This window comes from Alexandromys fortis, unplaced genomic scaffold, assembly GCF_014885135.2.
Source record: "Alexandromys fortis isolate MF-2015 unplaced genomic scaffold, M_Fortis_MF-2015_v1.1 scaffold_58, whole genome shotgun sequence".
NCBI classification, from domain to species: domain Eukaryota; kingdom Metazoa; phylum Chordata; class Mammalia; order Rodentia; family Cricetidae; genus Alexandromys; species Alexandromys fortis.
The window spans coordinates 3,767,157-3,793,884 of record NW_026067940.1 but is presented as its reverse complement, the minus strand read 5'-3'; the positions used below and the strand labels follow the sequence as shown (position 1 = coordinate 3,793,884).

General features: G+C 47.5%; 1 protein-coding gene across 1 annotated transcript in view; it reads right to left on the bottom strand.

Moving 5' to 3' along the window:
• Nucleotides 1-26,728, bottom strand: part of Lgr6 (leucine rich repeat containing G protein-coupled receptor 6) — a 116,730-nt gene that overhangs the window by 35,406 nt on the left and 54,596 nt on the right. The window contains exons 5-6 of the mRNA XM_050147849.1: nt 6,358-6,573; nt 1,016-1,087 (exon numbers count right to left, since the gene is read on the bottom strand). Of these exons, the coding sequence (XP_050003806.1) occupies nt 1,016-1,087; nt 6,358-6,573 (288 nt within the window). The remainder of the gene's footprint in view (nt 1-1,015; nt 1,088-6,357; nt 6,574-26,728) is intronic.

The window sequence follows — 26,728 nt, the reverse complement described above, 5'->3', positions numbered from 1 at the left end:
ACTGTGGTTCCCCCCCACCCCGGCATGTTGCTTCCCGGTCACAGCACATCTTCCAGAATTTTATCCCCTGCTGCTCTGGCCTCCTAAGACTCCCTCACCTCAGGAGCGATGTGGGGGAAGGAAGCTGAAAATGGGGGCTTGCTTATAACTGGAGAAGGAGCTCCAAGAGGAACTGTGATCAACTCCTGATGTCATAAGCCTTTCCTCACCCTCAGTGGCTCAGCCTGTGGTGACCTGGGGCCCTTCTCTCCCAGAGTCCTCAACCCCATGTCCTGTACTGGGTGGCTGTGGCAGCCAGTTCCCTCAGGGGAGCTGAAGACCCCAGCTGGCATGCCCAGTCACTCTTGCAGAGCCTGGCTGATTGTTTGCACAGTGGGGCCCACTCAGCCCGCTCTGCAGGGGCTGGCAGACCTCCAGAGGAAGTGATGGGAGGACGTGGGTGCATTCTGACCTTAACTGAATTCCTGGAGGATGATGTGTGAATAATATGGCTTTTTAAGAGTCAACAGCTTGGGTGCTTTTTATAGGCGGGCTGAGGTGCTGAACGGGCCATCCCCCCATTAATCACTTAGCTAGTTAGATCAGCTGGCGAGCAGTCCCGACATTATTCTGTGGTATTCCTCTTCCTTCTTTCAGCAGCCACCCGTAAGCAGACAATCAAAACTGCCATCAAGTCCGTCCCAGCCCTACCCCCAACCTCCCAGTCTCCGAGATTCATGTCCTAGTTCCTCTGAATCCTGTTAGCTTTTTCATTTCTGTGCATTATTTGATGTATCTGCTGGCAGGGGCCCTGCATTTCCACTTCCTGAGCCACTCGGAACCCCCACAGAGCCCCTTGTACCCACCGACAGGAGAAGGAATTTATACCGAGCCACATCTCGGAGAAAAGTCTCAGGAGGGGCACATGGATGAGAAGCCTGGGGTCAGATCATAAGCCCTTCCTAAGCCCACCCAACCCCTGTCACAGCTGTCAATCTCCAAGCGGGCTAGGACTTCCGCGGGGTCTCCCACTCACAGTGTCTCCAGATTGTGCAGCCCCTCGAAGCTGTGGGTCCCCACATGCTGGATGTGGTTGTTATGCAGATGCCTGTGTGGGAAGGAGAGACACGTCAGTATGTACGGCACGACCTCAGTGTCAGCCAGGGCAGAGGAGTGTCCACAGCAACAAGAGTAGCAAAGCGGAGGCAGAAGCACAGAATGCCCTCAGTGGTTTCACCCCTTTCCTCCAGGGACAAGCTAATCAGCCAAGAACCATTCCTGAAGCCACAATCACCAAGGCAGAATTGACCATAGGTTAGAGATACCTTTTTGTCTTGCTAGCAAAGGAACTGGGAAGAGGAAAGCCCTGGCCAAGGCTACAGCAAGCTCTGACTAAGCACTGGGAGAGAGGCCTGATGTCATAGGGGCTCACATCTGAGGCTTCTTCTCTGGCCCTGCTCCGTAGGACCCAGCCAGCCTGACTCAGTGGCCAGACGTTCATAGAGGAGCCAGCAGCAAACCGCTGCAGACAACATATAATTAAAGGCTAAGCTTTCTTACAACCGGAGAGAGCTGTGGTCATGCTGAGAGAACAGGGAGGTTGGTGAGGCTGAGGCAGCAAGGAAGGCCTGGCAGAGGCAGAGGTGGCGATCCTCCGCAGGGCCTTGACAGGCCAGCTGCATGGGCAGAGGGAAGGGATTCCAGGCAGAGACGGGAGGCGGGAAGGGGCATGGGCTATCTGTCTGTGCAGGCCTTGGCAGGAACAGCAGTGTGGAGGATAGAGGGAAGTTTGGGAGAGATTCCCAAGGGAAAGAGTTCACTGAAAGTAAGACGGATTGCCTTCTGCCCACGTGTGATTGATCAAAAACAATCAAACCAAACTCCACGACACCTGAAGTCTCACAAGAAGCAACAAAGTCAAGAAAGGCACACAGTCTTGGGTAGATCCATTGAAGACCTGCGGTCAATCAAACGGTTTGAAAGTCTTTGTCAGTCCTTAATCCAAAGAATAAGCAGATGAGAAAACAAAATCTGAGATTGCTCCCTAAAAAAATAAACCCTAGCTTGTGAGGACTAATCATGCAAGTTCTTGTTTTTCTTCCCTACTCTGTCCTCCAAAGGGAGCAGGTGAGAGAGAAAGAAAACCCAAGGCTTGAGGCTACTCATGGAGTAGGAAGCTGGAGGTGCCAGCCCAGGGCACTCAGCAGAGGGAGTGACTGCCACACTTAATACACTGGAGCAGAGAAAGCAGCCTAGGGAGTCTGCCCACAGCTGGCTACCACCTCAGATCTGGTGCCTCTCTCGCCCACCCCACTAGAGTACAGAAAGCAGGACAGAACCCGCCTACTTCTATGGGTGTAACCCACACACTACAGCTTGAAGGGGACAAGCAAGCTGGCCTAGAGATAATTGTTGGCCCAGAGCTTCGTGAGCCAGGGAAAAGAAGAGTGCCGGTGACAGAGGAAGGAAAGGATTGTAAGGGACAGCAGAGTTCCAAGTCCTGAAGAAAACACAATCAATGCTGGATGTGGTGGTGAAAACATGGAATCCTATCATTTTGGAAGTAGAGGCAGGAGGATTAGCAGTTTAAAGTTATCCTTGGCTACATAGTGAGTTGGAGGCTAGCCTGAACTACATGATTCCCTGTCTCAAAAAAAATGTACAATTAATGAATAAGGAATAGAAGGAAACTGATCACAATCACTTTCTGCTGCAAAACAACCTAAGTGACATTTCAAAGACAAAAAAAAATTAAATGAAAGGAAAAATTATATTGTAGGTTAAATTAGTAAAGCTAAGGGCCCAAAATTCATTATTAGCATAAATGATACATCATATATATTACATAATATATATATGCTAATCAATTTGAAACAAGGAACAGGGTGTGCAGTGGTGAGAGTTGACTTGTATCAGAAAGAAAACTGGACACAGTGCTGGAGAGATGACTCAGTGGTGAAGAGAACGTGCCCATTCTTACAAAGGACTGCAAGTCAATCCCCATCACCCACACTGGGCAGCTCAAAACCACCTGCAACTCCAGTCTCAGGGGATCTGATGCCCTCTTCTGGCTTCTGTGAGCAATGCATGCACGTGAGGCACATAACATATATTTGGGGACACACACACACACACACACATATATATATATAAAGATAAAGAAAGGTGGACACAATCAGGGTGGGCATGGCAGAGGGGAACAAAGGTTAAAATAGTTAAAAATCAAGCAACTTGGGGGTATGTCAGTAACTGAGTTCTCTTAAGGAATCCCGAACATGAGACCGAAGATACAATAATACAAAAAATTCTCTTGAAGAAAGAACAGTCTGCCCCTCAAAGGCACCCATTGTTCCAGGAAAATTAGATGCAGAACTTTCTACACTGTGGCATATTTGAGTTACGCTGTTAAAGTTCAAGAATTTACAAACATCTTTAGGCAGAAAAGGGAAATCACTTATGAGGGGTATAAAGCAGGCTGGCTGGCAGAGATGGTGCTGGGCTGTGAGGGCATTCAACCAAAGCCATCGAGCTAGGTGGGGAGGGCTGCCAGTCTCCCATCCCCCACCTGCTCCACCAGATCCTAGTAAGGAAGACAGACCCTTCCCCCAATTCAGGAATCTTCTGGAAAACAACCCTGGCCTTCTGAGAATAAGTTCTCTTCTCTTACCAAGGCTTTTTAATTTTTCCTATTTCCTTCACCCCTCTATCTTGACTGTCACCAAATGCCATTCTATCGGCTTCCCGGCACCTCTCTTCCTCCCCACTCAGCTCTGGTATAGACTATCTCAGCTTTCTGGATCTCTAGCCGCAGGCCTCTCCAGGTCTCCTTTCAGCTGAACTAACCAGTCAGCTCTAGAATCCTGACACCTCTAGTGGCCCAGCCAGGGACCTACGCTGGGTCTTGCAAGATTATATACCAGACGTTACTAAAGACATTCTGCGTTGTGTTCTTGCTACCAATGTGGAAAGAGTTTGTAAATGTCTGAGTAGCACCAGAGTGTGGGCCTTGTCTCTCCCATCACGCTCGCCTGCGTGTATCTCCTGACAGGCCCCCATCCACTCCTTGCATGTATGTTTAAGGGTGCCTCATCTCTCCCATCACTCTTGTCTGCATCTTCTCACAGACCCCATCCACTCCTTGCATTTTTCTGTCTCATTGTTTTGAGTCACGACCTCATTAAAAAACCCACACTGGTCTCTGACTTGCCATCCTCCTGCCGCAGCCTTCCAGGCTGGGGAATTACAGGCACAGACACACACCACATAGCCTATCCCTTGGTTTTAACTAACTTTTTTCTTGCTTCCTTTTGTGGTTATCTTTCCATATCTGCCTCCTGGGCTTCCCCACAGCGTCTCTCAAAGTCCCAGGACAACATCCTCCAGTCTTCTTTCCCCTTCAACCTCACCTCCCACTCAAAAGTTTTCCCTTCTCACACTGATGAAAGAGAAGTGATACTCCCTGCGCCTGGGACCTGGTTTGTTTCAGGTCTGCTCCTCTGTACAAGTTTTTCTCCTTTAGTCCCTTGTCCCTCAATGGGACCCCCACACCCTGTAGACCCATATTTGGCTTGAATTTCACGCCAGCTTCCTAACTTCCAACCAAGTCACCCATGGCTCCTTTTCAGCTTGGTCTTCCATCCCGTGAAGACCTCTGAAATAGATCAATTCTTCCTTCAACAAGCTCCTTACAGTTGCACCCACCCACTCGTCTTTTCTGCTGCCTCCTAAAATGAACTTTGAAACACCAGAGCCTGAGAACTAACTTTCCTGTCTCTGGTCTCCATGTGTTCCCGTCTGTCCTTTACTTTAGCTAGCCTAAAACAACCGCTTTTAATGGGTGCTTGAAAACCTGCGAGACTCCCTCCACAACTGGTAAATAAAGGTCATCATCTGTCCCCAAAGCTACCTGTTCAGCCTTCCCTCCTCTGCCCCACCCTCTGTACAAGGGCTCTGCTACAGCTGGACAGCCCCATTCACCCACAGCTCACAGTGCCTGGCTCCTCCTCCATGCCTTTAATGCTCCAGTTCTCTTTGCTTGGCCAACCCATTATCTCTCCATGTCCAGCCCCAATCCTGCCTCCCCTGTGATGTGTTCTTCTTACCCACCCATAGTTGTGTGGCCTCCTGCACTGCTCCAGTGCTATGAATCTGTCTTTACTACCTAAGCTATCACAGCAAAAGTCACATAACTGCCTTGGTTGTCTTTCCTCATAGGGGAAACTAGACTGTAAGCCCCTCCAGACCAACAGCTCTGTCCCATCCTTCTATGACCTTCAGCGCATGCGTGTGCGCGCACATACAGACACATTCACACAAGCTCTGTTGCCCATGTAGCAGAGACCCATCATAAAGTTCTCATCTTTCCAGTCATCTTCTCTGTCACAAAGACTCGACCCCATTCCCATGTGAGGTCACAGGGACATCACCAAAGCTAAAACCAACCCCACTGACTCCCAGAAGGGCAGAAGGTAGGGCCATTCTAGTGGAAGGAAGTACTACTCCATGGGACATCTGTGTTCACTTTCTAACTTCCCGAGACAGAACGATAGACAAATAAATCACTACCCACAGCTTCGTCTCTCACACGGAACGAAGCATCATCCATTCACGCTGACCTAGGAAACCGCACCAGATTTCCAAGAACAAAGGAGGCAATGCTGCCATTTAGCCGAGTCACTAACATATATGTTCCTGCAACAATTAGTATGTAACCCAGAGCAATTACACATGACCTCCAAGCCCTTAGTAATTAGACCATGAACTTACCAATCATTCATAGCAATTAGCTAGAAGCTAATTTGCACTGTAAAGTTCCCACTAGGAAGGCAGAGTTAACCCCAGCCCCTATCCCTGCCAGGGATGCTATCTCCCAGGTAATTACCCTGCTGGGGCTTTGACATCTAATTACATGTGATGGCCTTTCCTGCTTCTGTAGGCCTGCAAAACGAGATGGATTTTTTCCATCCCTATGCCAAGGCATATGGCTGCATCTTTAGGTTATCAAATGTGGTGGGAATTACTTTAAAAAAAAAACCCACCTCGATTTATATTCCAATTAGCTTGGGATGGTTATTATACTTGTACAGTGAGAAAAATAAAAGGACAAAAATGTTTCTGCTTTCTAATTATAATAATGCTTTGTCCCTGTAGTGACCTTCAGAATACTTCTCTGGGCTTAATGTCACGTCACCTGGCTTTGAGATCATCCTATGGAGTCAGCAAGTGATGGTCGTATTCATAATCTACAGAGCAGAAACTGAAACGAGAAGGCTTGACAACATGCAGAGAAGAGCAAAGCTCCTGGCCCAGCTGGAGGGAACATGCAGCCTCCCACCCGCCCCCCCCCCCACTGGCGGTGGGGACGCCAACAGCACTCACAGCACCACCAGGCTGGTGAGGTTCTGGAAAGCATAGTCAGGGATGTGGTGGATGTGGTTGAGAGCCAGCGTCATGGCCTGGAGGGCAGGCAGGTTGTTGAGGGCTCTGACAGGGATCTCGGTGAGTGCATTGTCATCCAACCAGAGGTGGCGGAGAGAGGACAGCCCCTCAAAGCTCCTCTCGGGGACCAGTGAGATGAGGTTGGCATCCAGGCGCCTGGTGGAAGGAAAAGAGGATGGAGGAGGATCAGTCCAATGTAGGTTGCAGATCAAGCTTTAGGATGAGCTGGGTTTGGAAAGCCAGGCGTCCAACAGGCACTCTGAAGGACCACTCTTCATGTACCCCACCTTTTCAAGTTCCCGTATTCCAACCCACAATTCTTGATCCTCTATGACATTCCTTTTTATGACCCCAACTGCTCCTCCCAGAGCCAACACAGAAGCCATCGCCCATCTGTGATGACTAGTATTTCCCCTGCATCCTTCGCTCCCTGCCCTGAGGATACCATTTCCCCAACCCTGCCCACCCCAAGGATATATAATGGACTTGCCCCCTGCACTGGCAGAAGGAAGATCTCCATCTTCTAGACAGAAGCAAAGAAAATTGCCTCCCTGAGGATGTACATCATTCTCTGTGATCCATCTCTAGCACCACCCGCTCCTTAAACCCTCAAAGAGGCAAACACTATCTAAGAGTCAGGGAGCTGGGACCCCTCTAGTCTGCCAGGGCTGAACTTTGCCCTCTTCAACTGCCTGCCTAATGGGTAAATTTTCAGAGCCATGGATTCTGGCTTCCCCGTGCAGGTGATGCCGCCTTCCCTGAAGTGAAAGTAACTCTGCAGTGATGACCAAGACATCACCAGCTGTCACTGTTTTCCTTTATAAGTACTTGTCATATGCCAGGTACAGAGCCAAGTCCAAGTAGGTGACCTGTGTCCTCTTACATGTCCTCTGACATGACCACAAGATGTGTCAGACTAGTCCACTTTACAGTGATTGGGCTGCTAAGTCACTCAACTTGTGAGTCAGAGATATGAGATTTGAACCCTAGTTTGTTGACACTTTAATCCATGTGCCTTCCCATTGTGTGAAGCTGGCAACCCAGGCACAGCAAGGGAGGTAAGAACCTGCTCACCTACTTAAGGAGACAGGAAATGGGACAGGATATATGTGTGTGTGTGCGTGTGTGTGTGTGTGTTAAGGGTTGCCTAGAGTGGACGGAAGTCACATAATAATAATAATTATTATTATTATTATTTAAAAAGAGCCGGGTGGTGGCGCACGCCTTTAATCCCAGCACTCGGGAGGCAGAAGCAGGTGGATCTCTGTGAGTTGGAGGTCAGCCTTGTCTACAAGAACTAGTTCCAGGACAGGTTTCAAAACTACAAAGAAACCCTATCTTGAAAAACCACCAAAAAAAAATATGTCAAATTTTGGGGCTGGAGATATGGCTCAATGGTTAAGAGCACTGGCTATTCTTGCAGAAGACCCAGGTTCAGTTCCCAGCACCCACATGACAGCTCACAATTGTCTGTAACTTCAGTTCCAGGGGATCTGACACCCTCATAGAGACATATATGCAGTCAAAACACCAATGCACATAAAAATAAAACATCTAAAATCTGAATAATAATAATAATAATAAGATAACTTGTTGTGCGTTTGTTTATGTATTCATTTGTATGTTTGTGGGCACACGTGCACACGTGTGGGGGTCAGAGGACAACTTTCAGGAGTCAGTTCACTTCTCCCACCACGTGGATCTCAGGGATCCACCTCAGGAGACTGAACTCGGGTCATCAGGCTTGGCAGCAAGTGTCCTTAACTACTGAGGTACCTTGCCAACCCCAGGAAGTCACTTCTCTGTGAGTGGTTTGTGTGAACACCCAAGTGTGCCTACACACATGCCTTGCACACTTCCATGTGTGCACCACAGTCCTGACCAGTTCATCTCCCATGGTTTGTGCAACCCACGGGCAGGAGAGCTTGGGTAGGCCCACGGCAACCAGGCTACTCATTTAGCATTTGAAGACTTCCTGGGTCTAGCATGTTTCAACCTCATTTAGACAGGGTTCCTTCTCGTCACCTCCCCGGGAAGAACAGATGTCAGGAGCCTTCAGGCCTCCTTCTCCTCAGGCAGAAAGCCAGAATGCCTCCACAGGTCACCCATCTCCCAGAGTGTTACGGCAAAGCTGTTCTAGGCCTTGGGAGAACAGGTGTTTGTAACCCTGTTCCTTATACTTGGGGACAGGGAAATGCCAAAGTGGAAAATCAAGCCAATTGGCAAGCTGAGAAAAATAGGGCAAGAACACGGAAATGATCATTCTAGTCTGCATTCCTGTTTGGGTGGTGAGGGAAACCACACATTCCACCCACGCCAGCAGGGCTCTGTGATGGAGCAGACCCAGCGCCAATACTGTTGGGTATGGTGAATTCAGACACATGCTGCCAGCTGGGTATGGTGGTACACACCAGAAATACAAACACCTAGAGACAGAAGCAGGAGGAACAAGAATTCAAGGCCAGCCTGGGTTCCATAATGAGTTCAAGGCAAGCTTGGGCTTCGAAGTGAGACCCTGTCTCACAAACAACAATAACAGCGTATATGCTATCCAAAAATATTTTTCAAACTTTTTTTAAGATTATTTGTACAATGTTCTGCCTGCATGTATGCCTGAAGGCCGGAAGAGGGTGCCAGATCTCATTACAGATGGTTGTGAGCCACCATGTGGTTGCTGTGAATTGAACTTAGATCCTCTGGAACAGCAGTCAGTGCTCTTAACTGCTGAGTCATCTCTCCAGTCCTGCTATCCAAAAATTTTAATTTCATGTAAATGAAAAAATAGCAAAAAAAAATTGTCCCATGAAGTATTTAAAACCATGCCTAGTAAAATTTAAATATCAGATAAAGGAAGAATAGCTTTTTAGTGTAAGTGTGTCACCAAGTGGCAAGATTATTTATGGGGGCATAGAGATGGCGCAGTAGTTAAAAGCACATCCTGCTCTTGAAGAGGGGCTGAGTTTGGGTCCCCTCACCCATGTCAGGCAGCTCACAATTGTCTGTAAGTCCAGCTTTAAAGGGATCTGATGACTCTAGTCTCTGTAGGCACCAACAATCACACACACGCACCCACACAAGTCTCACACACACACACACACACCATCTAAAAATGAAATAAATCTTTTTTAATTTTAGATTTATTTATGTGTGTGAGTGTTTTGCCTGCATGTAAGTGGATTACATGCATGCCTGGTGCCCATGGCGGTCAGAAGAGGGCGTCAGGTCCCCTAGATTTGGAGTTAGGGATGGTTGTGAACCATGTGAATACTGGGAACTAAACCTGGGTCCTCTTCAAGAGTAACATGTGCTTTCAACTTCTGAGCCCCAATATGATAAATCTGGAAAAATATTGAGTTTTATCTGACAACTCTGATCCTGTATGGATCCTCTCCTTTTAGCCTATGTGTGGCACTGGCATCCTCCGTTGTCCCCCCTCCCCGTTTTCTTCTGTTCATTTAACAGATAGCCTATCTAGGGGCGCTCTGGGGACCCAGGGAGAAACAGGGCACTTGGCAACCGTAGGTCTTGGAGGCTTTGACTGCAAGGATAAGACACGGTGTTGTGTTAAGTGACTCAAGGCATCCAAAGGTGTGGGGGAAGACGGTCCCAGAGAAGCACAGCAAACTGACCCTAATCTCTCCCCTCTTTTCTTTCCCCTCTTTTCCCCAACCCTCACCCTGCCCAGGATCATCTGGTTGGCACCCTGCTGCAGAGAAATCTCTCCCACTCTTTCCTCACCTGGTTCCTTCATAAGATGGGCACTTTCTGCAGAAACCCTCCCAGCCACTTTGGGGCAGGGTTCAGGCTCCTCTGGGGCGCCTAGTCCACAGGGGTAGGGCATCTGGGAGTGAAAGTGGGTATTGGGGACTCCTGTACAGCCAGTAGAACCTGCCTCTGAGGACTAAGAACTTTCAGAGCTGCTCCCGCCCGCCCGCAGGTGGGCAAGCCAACCCCGACTCTGGTTTGGCAGGCGGAAGAGAGCAATTATACCAATTAAGCGCTGGAATAAAATCAACAGCGCGCCTCTCCCCCACGTGGGCCTGGCCCCTCCAGTGCTTTCCGATTAGAATTCTTCCCTGCGGTGATAGGGCAGGCCAGTTGGGTCTTGTCTGGGCTTTGGGGAAACGTTTAACATCTCCAGGGCCTGCTGCTTTTCCTACTCCTCAGCCTCCTGCTGAGGTAGAGGCAACAGACTGGGGAAGAGGGTCTAGCTCCAGGACATCTCCGGCACAAGGGGCATGGCTGTCCCACGACCAAAGGGAGTAGAGGACCTAACAGGGGAAAGGTTGTAGCTGAAGAATTCCAGATTGGACACCCAGAAACAGTTCACAAAGGGTGGCTCGAACTGGAACTGTGTAAGCTCCGAACCACATTATATGGGGACCGGAAGGATGCTGGCCTCTCTCATGTCACACCAGGATCTTATAAACCCTGTCGAGGGAAATGCCACATGGAGCATTATCAAGTCTGGAACTCGAATTCAGGGCTTCTTCCTGCTGACTCCCCCAAAGTGATGAGAGGGGTTTGGGATGTGGCTGGTTGTAGAGCACTTGCCTGGCATGTACAAAGCCCAGGGGTTCAGTCCCCAGCACCATGTAAAACTCATGGTAGGACACACCTGTAATCCCAGTGTTCCAGAAGTGTAGGCAGGAAATCAGTTCAAGTTCATTCTCAGCTACATAGTTTGAGGTCAGCTTTGGTTACAAGAGACCTTGTCTCAAGTAAACAAAAGGAGGTGGATAGATAGGTGGATGGATGGATGGATGGATGGATGGATGGACGGATGGACGGACGGACGGACGGATGGACAGACAGGCAGATAACAAAAAGTGTGACAAGAAGGCCAAGACGTGTCTCTCAGCTGTAGGAAACCGGAAGCTCTTACAGACACAAGCGAGTAGATAGATATAAGGGAACCTTTCTGGAACTTTCCTCTACGGGCCTCTAGCTGGCTGACGCATGAAATCTCCAGAGATTCTTAATAGGTTTATTAATTTTTAAAAAATGTCCATAAGGGTTTTGCTTGCATGCATGCATGTTCGTCATGTGTAGACAATGTCCACAGGGGTCAGAAGAGGGCATCCGATCCCCTGGAACTGGAGTTGTGGGTGACTGTGAACCACCACATAGATGTTAGGAACTGGATCTGAGTCCTCTACAAGAGCAGCGGGACTCTTAACCACTAAGCCATCTTTCCAGCCCCTGCCAGGAATTCCTTTAAGAGGGGCAGGAGCCTTAGAAGCTCCAGGTTTGGTATCTGACATTAGTTCTTGCTTTCTGAGTCCACACTAGTTGGAATCTAAGCCAGCTGGCCCAGGGGAGACCGGGAAGCCAGCTGAGAAGCCAGGACTAGCATCCATCTCTTTTGTCCTGCTCAGGTTGATCATGATTTAGGTCTCCTCTCCAGCTACGTCACATGATATGACAGAATGCAGCAAATACTGGACAGGGTCTCCAAGAGCAGAGAGGCTGAGAAGCAGAATTCAGGAGGGAAAAGTGGTTTGAAGGAGGCTTCCCACGGCTTGGCACATCTGGAGAGAGGACTCAACTTCTCATCCAATTAGAGAGAGCTAGGCCTTTACGACATGGCCCCTTCATTGGAAGAAAGCCCTTCTGCCAATCCTAGGACTCTGAATGGTCCTTGCTCTCACTGATCCAGCAGTTTTTTTGTTTTTGTTTGTTGTTCATGTTTGCTTTGTTTTGTTTTTTGAGAAAGAAGGGGACAGAGGTTCTATTTCAGACATACAAGTTCAGAGAGGGGACCCTTAGCTAACAACCATCAATGACCAAATTCTGGCCACTCAGACTGGCAGACTTCTCTGCTCTAACGCCTAGCCCGGCCTGGCTGCCTCTTCTCTCTTGAAAGTCATCCACCACTCTGACCCTCAAGACCGACTGCATGATTTTCAAGACCCAATGCAAAATGAGTAAGCAAGTGACATTCTTGTTGAACAAATCACGAAGAATTTCAAGGTGATCCTGAGGATGCTGAGTCGTGCGTGCATTCTCAGCGCTTGAGAGGCAGAAATAGGCCTGAAGATATTGGACCAGCCCAGATTACAGACTGAGCTCCAGGCCAGCCTGGGACATGAGGGCACAGATCCCCAACCACCACCATCAAAAATAAATAAATAAATAAATGTAAAAACAGCACTAAACTTGACTCAAAACTTCCCCAGGAGTGGTGGGTCTTCCTGTTCTCCTTTCCTAATTGGAACTGTGAAGCGTAGGAAGAAACAGGAGGGGAGAGCCCTTGACGACAAGGGAGGTTCAAGTGATTGTTGATTGTTCTGGGGCAGACCCACGCCTAGATTTTCATCTCTAACCCTATCTCCAGCTCAAGAGGGGCACAGACTGAGCTTCAGTGGTGAGCAGGGGAAGGGAGGGAGGAGGGGAAATGGAGTGGAGGATCTTTAGGCTCTGATGACGGGAGGACGGAGAAAAGGGAGTTGGGGCAGACACTATGGAAATGGTTATTCTGTGGGGAAAATATTCTCCATAGGAGCCGTTGATTGCCTGGAGGGACCAACAGCCCTGACCAAAGCCTGCCAGGGAAGGTAAGGGTTCCAGGAGAAGCAGGCCGGCACCTGCAGAGCAGCAAGGAGGAGCCCCAGGCCTCCACAGGCAGCAGGGCCCCTGGCTCCCGCCCCAGCACTAGCCTCTGTACCAGTTGCCAGCTTCTGTACAGAGGCCACAGGGCTCCCATGGCATGGGTGTGGGCTCTCTGTGCATGGCATGCCCTGGCCCGGCTTGGCATAAGGACTATCTATCCGGGGACTAAGACTGTACCTGGCTCAGGCAGCTTAGGCACGGGTACTTGAGTGTCTTTGCCTCCGATACTGAGGCTACTCCAAGGCTCTTCTGCAGGAAGACCTCTGTATAGCCCCGTGGCCCTGTGTATCCCCTGCCGCCTTATCTGGTTGCCTTAAATGCCCCTCATTACAGACAGCATCCAACCAATGGATTAAACTCAACAATCCTTTCATGCCAGTGTTGTGTGTGCTGCGCTCAGTTCTGCGAATCAACTCCGAGGAACACATGATCTCCCCACCACAGAAATCCTGAGTCTATTTACTCTATGATTTACCGAGGCTATATATATATAGGCCTGGCTAACGCGCAGTGAGAACAAGCTGACTGGCAGGTGTAGCAAGCAATGCGCACATACGATCCCACTTAATCTTTACCCCAGTCCTTTGCATCCAGTGAGAGAGGCTCAGGGAGGGGAAGCCATTGGTCCGATTCCAAGGCCTCTGGCTTTAAATCCATAGCTACACGTTCTTTGATCTAGCTTGTCGAAAACACTCCTGGAGTCAAAGCCAGGGTCCAATCTTTTCTTCCCCCGTGAGAAATCCAGGAAGGTCTCACAGCGGAGGTGGCATTTGAACCAGCTCCCGAGGTAGCGCTAGGGATTTTCTGAAGGTGCAGTGTTAGAGAAAGAGCCCGAGAGGCAGCAAGAACAGCAGGAGCAAATGCCCCGAGCAGGAAGGCACTTCGGGAAGAGTCAAGGTTTGCCGGTGTGTGAGCCAAAGCCGAAGCCAGAGAGGAGGTGGCAGAAGCAGGAAAGGGCAGGTGGCGGCGGCTCACATGCTGGAGTGGAGAAAGATTACCCAAGGTGTGATGTTTATTAACCCTGAGCTGGGGGAGGTGGCGGAGAAGCCCACCCTGGCCTCAGTAAGAGCCTTTTATTTCTGTCCAAGGGAAGAGCTGGGTAACCCTTGAAGCAGAGCCCTTCCATGCAATCCAGGCTACTGGCAAGTCTTCCCTTGTGCGGGTGGAGCACCGGAGCTTGTCCTGCAAGGCCCTACCTGGTGTCTCAGCTCAGGAGGGCAGTCCCAGTGCAGGCCCTTGGAGAAATGACGCTTGGAGTCTTTTCCAAATAAAGACCAGGCAGAATATTGGTTCTAGAAATAGTAACCAAGCCTAGAACATGTGATAAGACTCCACACCCAGAAAGTTCCCATCCAGCATCTTCTCTGTGCCAGGTACCAATGCGCATGCAATCTAGGCAATGAGAGATTCCCTAGACCCTCCCTTCTCCGCGCTGGTGACTGAGTGTCACTGGTGTTTAGGGGAAAACTGTCAAATAGAACATTCTGTGGCCGGGAGGTGGTGGCACAAGCCTTTAACCCCAGCACTCGGGAGGCAGAGGCAGCGGATCTCTGTGAGTTCAAGGCCAGCCTGGTCTACAAGAGCTAGTTCCGGAACAGGCACCAAAGCTACAGAGAAACCTTATCTCAAAAAAACAAAAATAAAATAAAATAAAAAAGAACATTCTGTGACCAAGGAAATGGTGATGTCTATCACAGTAGCCACGAGGCACTCTGGGCTGTTGATGACTTCAAATCTGAGTCACATTACCGACACATCAGTGTTTTCTTTATTTCATTTTCCTTGACAACTAAAGCTGGTGGTGGCTGTCCGACTGGACAGCTCTGAGAAATTAGGTTCTGTGTGAACATTAAGGTTCCAGGGACAGATGAGATTTGGTTCTTGCTCTTTTGGAACTCATAGTACATAAGTGAACACACAAGCAACTGGTTGTGAGACAGTGTAAGTGTGCCCACATCCTGGAGAGGACAGGGTGCGTCTGAAGAGGGGACAAAGTAATCGGTGTGATATTAGGACAGGGAAGCCAGGCCAAGCTTCCCAAGAGAAGTGAGAGGGTGACGTTCACAGTGAATTTTAAGGACAACTGAAATCCCTTCAGGTAAAAGGGGGACAGTGTCCGGCAGTGGGAGGATGTAGAGCCTTCTGGCCGGAGGCCACCAGGGGAGAGAAGAAAACCCGTTGTGTGAATAGGAGCAGAAGCTGCTGTGTGAGGCAGAGGGGAGGAGTCACAAGAAGAGGGAGAGACGGCCAGAAGGAGAATGTGCTGGTTTGAGGGTGTGGTGTACAGGCGGCCAGAAGGAGAATGTGCTGGTTTGGGGATGTGGTGTACCTGCTTTTTAACCATAAGGACCCGGGAGGCTGAAGCTAGGAATGCAGCCCAGGAGGAAACTGCTGGGGTCTTGTTTCTTTGAGACACAGAGCTCTGTGACTTCCAGTACAGTCCTTTCTTCTCCCTAGGTTCAGTTTCTTCACCTGGACAGGGTTAGCCCAAGAAGAAGGGTTCTTGAGGCTGTACCCCTCAAGGAGCCTAAGCCTTCTTAGGACAGAATCTGTCCCCGTGTCCCAGACAGACGCTTGTTGAGCAGACCAGCTTACAAGTGTATGACACGATGCTGAGGCTCAGGCCGTCAGCTACACACACACACACACACACACACACACACACACACACACACACACACCATCCTATAAGCATCTCAAGATGCCTGAAGTCCTACCATTTAGACAGTATTCCCTTTTTACAGAGTAGAATCTGCCTGCTATTGTTTTAAGAACCTGGCAAGTATTACTTAGTATTCTTTTCGTGGAGAACAGCTTTTTGAGCAAAGTTTCGGGAAATGAGGTGCAGACATGGAATGAAGGAAGGCCAGAGACCCAGGGAGCTGGGAAGGATGTCCATCAAGGTGGGAGAAGATGAAGACTAACTCTGGATCTCCAAGTGTCTTTACCTCAGCGCTTAGTTTGATTTTTTTTTCTCCACTATACTAGAAAAGCCCTAGGATGAGCAACTATATTACCTCAATCCCTAAACCTTTCCAAAATGGATCGGGATGGGGGGCTACTGGAGATTGAAGGCAGCACCTTGAACAGACTAGCCAAGTGCTCTACCACGGACGTCCTTCACCACCAAGCATATGCTCTTTATTGGTCATGTTCAGCACTGGGGCTGAGTACTAAAGACTACCCAAGTAGAGAGTGACTTTCCGTGTTTGATTCCCCGGTTCCATCCATAGCAATGCAAGAAAGGGAAGTTAGGAGCACTTCTAGCACCATCCAGAGGACTGCTTAAGAAGGGACCAGAGTCGCTGGGTGATGGTGGTGCACGCCTTTAATTCCAGCACTCGGGAGGCAGAGGCAGGCGGATCTCTGTGAGTTTGAGGTCAGCTTGGGCTACAAGAGCTAGTTCCAGGACAGGCTCCAAAAAGCTACAAAGAAACCCTGTCTCAAAAAAACCAAAAGAAAAAGAAGGAGGAGGAGGAGGAAGAGGAGGAGGAGGAGGAGGAGGAGGAGGAGGAGGAGGAGGAGTAGAAGAAGAAGAAGAAGAAGAAGAAGAAGAAGAAGAAGAAGAAGAAGAAGAAGAAGAAGAAGAAGAAGAAGAAGAAGAAAAGAGGAAGGGACCAGAGTCATAGAAATGAGAGCTGAAAGTGGCCCCGTTTAGCCAGGTATCTCTGAGGGACCAAGTGACTTGGCCAAAGTCACAGACTAAAGATATGGCAAAAACAAGAAGATGGCAGGCTGTGGATGAGTCTACTGTCCTAATGCTCCCTTTTCCCAGCTCCTGTTGCTGGCAGGATCTCAGGAAAAACTTGGGTTCCAAGAGCCATTCCTTGAAGACACCCAACATTTGAGTCCCCTCCCATGGCTTCCAGCCATGACCTCCACATCTGGAACCTAACTTAGGACCTCACAGAGAGCACACTCATGTAGAAGTATCCTCAGACTAAACTCTGGAGATCTGGAACCTGATCATTCCTAGAGGGTGGGTCCCAGTGAGACAGGGACTGAAGAACAGAGAGGGGGCCACCTGAGCCACCAGGAACTTGAGATGAGAACCTGCAGAGAATGGGGTGAGTGGAAGTAAAAGGAGCCCCATGTGTCTGAGTTTCTGTATGTTCCCAGCAGTGACTGCAGGAGCAGGGAGGTCTTAGGGTGGAGATCCCTTTCCTCTCCCTTGCCCCACACAAGGAAGGGCTGACTCTGCCGAGTAGAGGGATTTCATCGGTTCTGATTTATGTCACCTAGCGAGATGCCTTCCCTCTCACTGTCAGCCTTCCAATAGATCAGAAGTAGGATATTAACATGAAGGCAATTCCAACTCATTCTCCAAGCCATGCTAATGCTCAAGCCACCCTTCCCCTCCATCTGTCAGGAGAATTGATGGGTGTGCAAGAGCCCCGGGAGACAGAGCCGACGCTTCCTTTGTGCACATCAAAGGCGGCTACCTGAGTGTTCCTGCAAGCCATTCCTTGTGTTCTATTCGGCAGCAATATATAAAAATAATTACATGCCCTACAGGAGGAAGGCAGCAGGAGACTCTGTAGCCTTCATGAGCTTCCCCCGAAGACATGGACCTACAGATCTGGGCAGAAGGCCAGCTTTGTGGGTGACAATCCCGGAATCCGGGGGTGGGGACGGCGAAAAGCTATCCTATCTCTCCTCCCATCCTCCAACTATTGGATCCCAAACTACAGGCTGGTTTCTGGGGACCTGCCTGGCAGTCTGAGATGTGTTTGGGAGCTGAGTTCTGTGGTTGCTTGGGCCTGGTGCCTGCCCTTGGCAAAGGCAGCTGTGGTCGGTGGAGGAGGAAAGCAAATGGGGGTTTTCCCCAACATGCCTCTCCAGACACGGGGACAGTGATGTCAGAGTTTAGAGACTATGAGCGACAGCCCAGGGCTTTGAAGATACTATTAGCAGACTCTGCAGTAATAGATAGGTGCACGGGGGAATAAAACAAAACCACATTTTTAAAAATCTGTTTTTTTTCTGTGTAGCCCCGGCCATCCTGGAACTCACTTTAGCCCAGGGTGTACTTGAACTCAGATTTGTCAGCCTCTACCTCCTGAGTGCTGGGATTAAAGAGTACGCCACCACCACCCAGTTCCAAACCACATCTTAACACTTCTAGAGGAAGAAACAAGAGAAGAAGAAAGGGTAAATTCATATTAATTCTGGCTTTCCAGGCTTTCCAATAACCTGTTTTCTCCTCCCTGTTAAACTGTGGGAGACTGGAGAGGTTACACCTGCTTGATTTTAATTCCATCTTTCCTGGCTTCCCTATCTCCTGTTTATCCTTCCATCCATATATCACCCATCTATCCATCTCCCAATCACATAGACTAAGGAATTATTGCCACATTGATCTTTTTCTTCTCTTACTCAGCAGCATCCATGGCTGCCAGTCACCTGGAGCCCCTTTAGCTGGGCCCTGAATGGACTCCTTTCTCATTCTCCTGTTCTCCGCTTCAGATGCGAATATGCCTCTCTGTCAATACTCCCACCCCAGAATTCATAGCTCTTCATCCTGGTTCTCTCACGGAGCTGTGGTTCTTTTAAAACTGCTTCACCCTCATCTCTTCAAATCTTTGCTTAAGATGTCTCTTTGGAGCCTACCAGGTGCCATCCCTTTTTCTACTCAGCCTGTACACAGTCCTGACGGACTGATCCCAAGGACCTTCAGCCACAGCCACAAACAGGGAGACAGTTCCCCACCTCCCGCCCGGAGGAAATGAAGCAAACAAAGAAAGTACACTCACACTCAAGCTGTGTTCATTAAAACAGGGCAATGTAACCTCTGAACATCTGTCCCCAAAATGCCTATCAAGACATAGGAAAAAGAAACACACACATATGCACACACATGCGCGCGCGCACACACACACACACACACACACACACAGAGGAATTTGCCTATAACTAAACCCTGGATCAACAGTAGCTCTAATCCAGAACCTTGTCTCTATTAGCCATGGGTCAGCAGAGCCAGGCAGAGAGCTGATGATGAGGGACTCCCTCTGGTTTGCCTTGGGAAACAGAACAGCCCAACTGGTGTAGCTAGAAGGTGGAACTACATCTTCTGCCCTAGATGTCTATGAGTCAAAACCCAGGGAAGTGGAAAGCCATACCCCTGCACGAGCTTCCTGAAGTAGCCAACGTGCACAGCTGTCCTTTCTTCTTCTGTGTCTGAAGGGAAGGCTGAGCTTTCCAGAAAGGAGAGTAAATGAAAAATTCCCAACACTTCCATAGACAAATACTACATCTGGGGGGGGGGTCCTATACAAAGAGAAGAAACAAAGCAGGGACCCAAAGAGATGTGTACACTGTATTCACAGTCTCAGCTATGCATGGAGCCAACATCCCCAACCCCACCAGGAGGTAAATAAATAGACAAGTTATCCTAAATGCACACTGGATGATTATTAAGCCTTAAGTGGAAGGAAATTATTTTTTAATTTCAAAATCACATTTGTATGTGGGTATGCCAGGATGCATGTGCAAAGGCAGAGCACAGCCTGCGAGAGTCAGTTCTCTCCTTGTACAACGGATCCTGAGGATGGAGCACGGTTGCCAGGCTTGGGGGCAAGTACCTTTACCTCTTGAGCCATCTCACTACACACTGAACCTGTACACTTAAAGACTAGCTAAGCAGGTCAGAGAGATGACTCGTGGTTAAGAGCGAGTACCGCTCTTGCAGAGAGCCCCAGTTTGATTCCCAACTCCCATGTCACGCCTCTCACAGCCCCTGCAGCTCCAGCTCCAGGGGATCCAACCCCCCTGACCTCCCTCAGCACCTACACTTACATGCAGGGGTGTGTATACACAGAATTTAAAATAATTTAAAAAAATAGTTACAATGATTAATTTTATGTTATATGTGTTTTTCAAAAAAAATTAAAACATTTAAAATATAAGGTGGGAGAAAACTAAAGAGCAATGCTTTCTCTCAATTCTGAAAAAAGATTAAACACAAGGACAAAGTAGTCTTCAAAATCCAGATGACATCTCAGAAGGCGACTGTTCCCCGGGGTAGGTGGCAGGGCAGCAGAAGTTGTGTGATATCCTCAGTAAGGCACGAGTAATCGTAAACCCTATGAAGTAGGAACAAAAATCAATAAAAAGAAAAAAGGCTGAGATAGAGGAAGAAAGTTAAATGGGGAAACAAATAAAGGGACCTTTCAAAGACAAATGCAAACAAATGGAGCTAGGTGGGATACGGGAATGCGGCCAGGAAGGAAGTTGAAAGCAACATTCAGATTCGTATTGTAAGTGACAAAGAATAAACCTGGCTCCTCAAAAAACCTGAATGAACACAGGGAGGGCAAGCATGAAACGTTTCCTTGAACTCGGAATAAAGGGACAATGAGATGAAAGTGATGGGGATGGAGATGGGATAAACAGGAGGGAGAGCTGGATCTGTGGCACTGGACCCTGTAATAGCGCAAAGAATTCAAGCGGAGAAAATGGAGCGGACGTATATGATCACCATAAAAGAACAAAAATAATGAGACTGAAAAACATTATAGGTTTAAAATGTTCTTTGTGTTGCAAGCAATCTCGGATCCATGAAAAAATGATTCAAACCTGGATAAAAATGTGGCAAATCTCACTTGTGAGACTAAGGAACAAACAAGGGCTGACAAGATAGCTCAGCAGGTAAAGGGGATTGCTGCCAAGCCTTGCTGACCTGAGTTCAATCCCTGGGACCCACGTGGTGCAAGGAGAGAATTGAGTTGCGAGCGTTATCCTCTCCCACCACGGGTACTCCATTCATGTACAAGTATGCACAAATAGATAAATGTAAAGAACAACTTCAAAGGAAAAAAATTAAATAAAATAATCATAATTGCTCATAAGGAAGTATGATTACTGTCCTCAAAGTAAATGTTAAGGGCAATCTCTTAGACACTGCATGCCAGAAAGAAGCAGAGCTATATCATAGAGCATTTTGGTGCAAGGATATAGCTAGTTAGTTGGGCAATTGTTCAGGCAGTTCATACAAATGCGTTCTCTCTGTGTGTACATCTTCTGCATGTTTTGTGAGTATGCATGTGTTTGTGGGTGCACAGTCATCTATGTGTGCATGTGTGTGAAATACAGAAGGCAACCTTGGGTATCATTCCTCAGGTAACCATCCACATGTCTGAGGCATGGTTTCTGACTGTCTTGGAGCTTGCCAAGTTGCTTGACTGGCCAACCAGCCAGATCCACATATCTTCCTGTCCCTGTCTCCCCAGTACTGGAATTACAAGCTTGCCACCACACCTGGCTTTTTAAACATGGGTTCTGAGAACCAAACTCAGGTCACCCTGCTTGCACAGCAAACATCAATTGAGCCATTGCCCCAGCAAATATAAAAGCCTTGCATTATGAGGGATCAGAAAATATAATAGCCAGCTGTTGGCTTAAAAAAAAAAATTACAGAAGAAGAAAGAGGAGGAAAGAGGAGGAAAGAGGAGGAAAGAGGAGGAGGAGGAAGAGGAAAAGGAGGAAGAAGAAGAGGAAGAAGAAGCAATCAAGGAAGACATTATGATGAAACGCTCAGGACTGAAGACTTTCCCCAGACCCTCTCAGTGCAGTGAGGATGAGGACTTCATGGCTTCTATTTCCAGGCAGAATAAAGTAAAAAGAACGAGGCCCACCCTTCTGCCTCAGCTGGAAAGCCACAGGCCACAGGCAGCACGGGACACTGGTTTTTAATGTTACAAACCCTCTGTCGTTTCTGTGCCTGGAGAGACCTTCTAAGCCTCAGCGAAAAAGCAGAGTCTCAAAGAAAATTTGTATTTGTGCCGTTTGAGGAGGCAGGATTCAGACTCCGGAACAGTCAAGATGGTTCAGATTTGAGGGACCGAGTACCAGGGAGAGAGGAGGAGGACGAATGGGAAGAGGGTGGGGAAACTATGGAAATTGTCAGTGAAGCCCTTTTTAAAAGTATGCACCATGATTGGAAGCAAAACAAAGTCGTTACATGGGGCATTTCCTCCAGGTCAGCTGATAGGTAAGCACAGAGTGGAAAAGCTCCATGAAATGAATAATTAGAAAAGTATAAAGCCAAAGCCAGGTGAGAACAGAAAACAAGGAGAGACAAAACACTGAAAGAAGAAACTATAAACGTTAGCAGAGAATGTACTTCCCAAGCGAAGGATCTGGGACCAGGTCATTACTGTTAAACCCTTCCAAACTCTTAAATAAATAAATAAAGTTTCACTTTATGATATGGCACAGGGACAAATAAGTTGGAATGATACTCAACTCCCTCAGTTTAGCTGATTATGGAAGTCACAAAGAAGAAAACAGGCTGCCAGGTCATAGCTATTTACGAATATAAGCTATTTATCATATAATGCTAGAGTGTTATAAAAATAATTTATAGCTCAGTTGGTAGAGGGCTTGCCTATCTGGCATTTATGAAGCCCAGAGTTAATTAATGCCCAGCACCACATAAACAAAGTGAGGTGTCATATGCCTGTACCCCAACACTTGGGGAGCTGAAGAGGTCATATTGCCATAAGTTTGAGGCAAACCTGGGCTACATAGTGAGTTCCAGGCTAGCAATGTCTACAGAGTGAGATCCTATCTCAAGAACCACCCAAGAGTTGGTCATGGTGGCATACACCTTTAAGCCCAGCACATGGGAGGCAGAGGCCAGCCAGGTTTACTTAGTAGCCAGAGCTACATAAAGAAATCCTGCCCAAAAAAAGGCAACCTCCCCTGCAAAAAAAAGAAGAAAAGGAAACAAAGGAGTAGTTTCCCTAAACCATAGGTACTATTCATATTAGAGGTTATCCACCATTATAACATTCTGAGAAAAATACTACAGACTTTCCTTTCAAAATCTAGAATAAGGTAAATATGTTCATGGTCATAAAAGTTCTAACATGTAAGAACAAAACAAGAAAAGAAAGGTATAAGTGATTATTTATAACTGTTATTTATGAATTTATTTATAAATAATATTGATAAATAATACTATTATTATACTAATAAATTATACTAACAACACTAATATTAATAAATAATGTAATTAGTATTATAAATAAATATTATATTTATTTTATGTAAGTATACACAGTTATATATAAGTATACTATAAATGATATTTATAAATAATACTAGGTACTTATATATCCTGTGTCTATGAATCAAAAATAAACCAACAGCAATACCCTGAAGATTTAATGTGAACATTAAATGAGGTGCCCAGATAAAGGCACGTGTGTATACATGCTCTGATTTAGTTGCAGCTTAACTATATCCCCAAAAGGGTCAAGGGCTGGAAGCTTGATCCCCAGTCTGGCCATGTTGAAAAGTGAGAGAAACTTTAAACGGTAGGGCCAGAGCAAAGGCCATTATTAGGTCGTTGCTAGCACACTTGGAAAGGACTGATGTGGTTGTTGTAGATGTTGGATAGTTCCCTTGAGAGTGGTTTGTTGTAAACACTGTGAGCCAACCCCAAATCTCTCTTGCTTCCTACCTTACCATGTGCTCTCCCTCTGTGTGCTCTCCAACCGTGATACCAGCCTCCATGTTGTGATGAAGCAAGACCCTAATGGAGCTGAGAAGATGCTAGTACCATGTTCATCCTCCAGAACTGTGAACTAACAGCACCAGTGTTTGAACTGTAGCTCAGTGACGGAGCATCCACCTTGCCTGCAGAGGCCCTGGGTTCAACTCCCAGTAGCTCTCTAAACCTCCACACTTTTCCTTCCATATTTCCAGGGCACAAATATTTCATGACAGCCACAGAGAAGAAGCTAACGCAGCACTGAGCACTCCCCCGGCGCTACAACAAGGAGCAGAAGGGACAGTGTGAAACATTCCTTTTGCATTAGCAGTAGCCACCCAAACAGCCCGCACACAACAAAACCCAGCAAACACCGTGAAGCAATTCTAGCAAGAAATATATAGGTCCTTAATGAGAACAGTGAAACTGCAGAAGAGCTTATTGTGATCTATAAAGATGTCTTGGATTAAGAAAAGTAATAAATCCTGTGGGCATGGACTAAATTTCCTAAGAATGTGAAACAATGGCAAGTCAGTGTATAGACAAAGTAAAGTCAATGTCCCCACCGAGCATTTTTGGCAAGGAGCTGGGGCGCTAAAGAAATAAAACTGAAGTTCCTGTCATAAAATGAAAGGTGAGCAAAACAACAGAAAAATAGTCCGAGTTTCCCCTTCCCTTAAAACATCTTCCAATAAGAAAAAAACCTAATTAAAATCCACAGGAAAAAAATGCATCAGAGCCAGAGACCAAGCGCTGCAGAGAGGAGGCAGCACGTGGTACAGACGTACTGAGAGTGTTTGCTGCAGGGATACACACGGGCCGACTCTGTCTCTACGTACTTGTAGTCAGCGTCTCCCCAAAGGAGAAAACAGTTCCATGTGCAGCAGCATTAATGAGAATAAAATACCCAGGAATAAATTGGAGAAAAGAGGGCAAAGCCTAGAGACTGGAGCTGTATCCTAGTGCTACAGTGCTTACCTAAGGTGTGCAGATCCCTGAGCTCAACTCCCAGCGGCCTAAGGAAGTGCAAAATCCATCCTCTGAAAACTGTAAAGTTAAGACAAAAGGAAACTCGAGAAAATAAAAAAGGAGGGGGAACTATCAACAGATGCATAGGCGAGTCAAAATATAGCTTATACATATAAGGAATATTACTCGCCTATAAAAAGGAATGAGCAATTAGGAGGCAGAGGCAGAAGGATCTTGAGTTTGAGGCCAGCCTGGGCTACAACATGAAACCCTGACTTGGATTAACCAAAATCAGATCAACTAAATAAGGAATGAAGTATTAAACCACAGTTACAAATTATGGGTGAACTTTGAAAAAATTATGATAGGTCAAATGCTAATCTACACACTGTATAGTTCCATAAACTGTTCAGAATGGGACAGTCCAGAGGCAGTTGTCAGGTTGGGGTGTGGGTGAGGAATGACTGAGGGGCAAAGTTTTCTCCAAAGAGTGGCAAAATGTTTGTGAGTTAGATAGGGCTGAATTTTATACTGTGTGAATTACATCACAGTTTTTTTAAAAAAAAAAATTCTTGAGTTAAAATTCTTACATGAGTATTCTACTACGTTGATTTTTAACGGGACAGAAGACCCCACTCCACGGAAGGTATTAGAACATCGCAGGAGGTGAGCACCCGTTTGTGTGTTCACAGAGGAGTACCCAGAAATGCCAGCGAGCATTGTGTCTGGGTGGCAGGATTGTGGGTGATTTTTTATTTTCTTCCTATTTTTTTGTATTTTCTAAATTTTCTACAATGAGTCAGACCAAAAATAAACATGTTTTTTAAAAACAAAGTGCGTCAGTGTGTAATTAAGTTCCAGACTGCTGGAGTTCTGAGGCAAAGGGGCCGACAAGGGAGTGCTCCATGGAGCCTGCAGCCGGGAGCAGAGGGTTTAGAGAACCGGCTGAGGGTGTGCAGGGAAGACCCTTCACCCACTTCATCTCGGTATTCCTGTATCACATCTCCCCCTGCATCTCTCGCCCATCCTGTCTCCAGGTCATGGCATTGGAATCTCAAGGCCACATCCCCTTGAGCTGACCACAGGGCCACTGCTGTCTGTGGTCTAAACCTATCCCACAGCGGTCTCTGGAGGAAGCTTATTCATGGCTCCCAGCAGAGCCTCTTTGATGTGCTGTAGACAGGCAGTCCACTGAGTCCTCTCAGATCCATGTGCCTTTGCGAAAACCCTGCAGTTGCCTCTAGGCGTCATGGTTCTCGGTTGGTCCCTGAGAACTGTCTATGTAGAGACAAATCTCCTATACACAGCCTTTTTGCAGTAAAAGACCATCCGGACTGGCTCCAAATCAAGCTGTCATTCTCTGACTGCTCCCCCGTACTGCCCCCCACCTTAATGCCGCCTTCCCATTTTGCCAAGCGCTTCCTCCCCTCCCAGCAAAAGCTGCCCTTTCCCCTCCACCAGCTCAACTCTTACTCCTCCTTCAAAAGCCAGCACAGAAAAAAAAAAAAAAAAAAAAAAAAAAGCCAGCACAGCCCCTGTCCCATGTCAACATGTCCCATGCCCACTGTATTCCAGTTCCTCTTAGCCGTCACTCTGTCCTAGCATGAGCTATCTGTGTATGTGTCCTGAGGCACTGGTTTAATGATGAACTCCCTGGAAGGGGGTGAATCACAGGGAAGAGGCTCGAGTCTGCCCAAAGAACGGTAAACATTCAAACATGTTCCCTGCAGGAGTAACCGGCCCTCAGAAGGACCTCCAGCTGTGAGTTCAGGGGTTGGGAAGGATCTGTCTTTCTTGGAATAATCTAGTTTTACAGTCAAGTCCTCTTAAAAGACCACTCTAGGGCTAGAGAGATGGCTCAGTAGTTAAGAGCACTGGTTGCTCCTCCAGAGGCCCCAGGTTCAAGTACCAGCACCCACATGGCAGCTCGAACTGTCTGTAACTTCAGTTCCGGGGGATCTGACACCTTCACACAAGCATACATTCAGGTATATAAATATAAAATAAAGATATACATATTTTATCTACATATAAAATAAAGATAAATAAATTATTAAAAAGTGAATAGGGGATGGAGAGATGGCTCAGCAGTTAAGAGCTGCTCTTCTAGAGGACCAGGGTTTGATTCCCAGCACCCACATGGCAGCTCACAACTGTCTGTAACTCCAGCTCCAGTTCCAAAGGGTCCAACACAGACACGCATGCAGACAACACTGATGTGCAATATATATA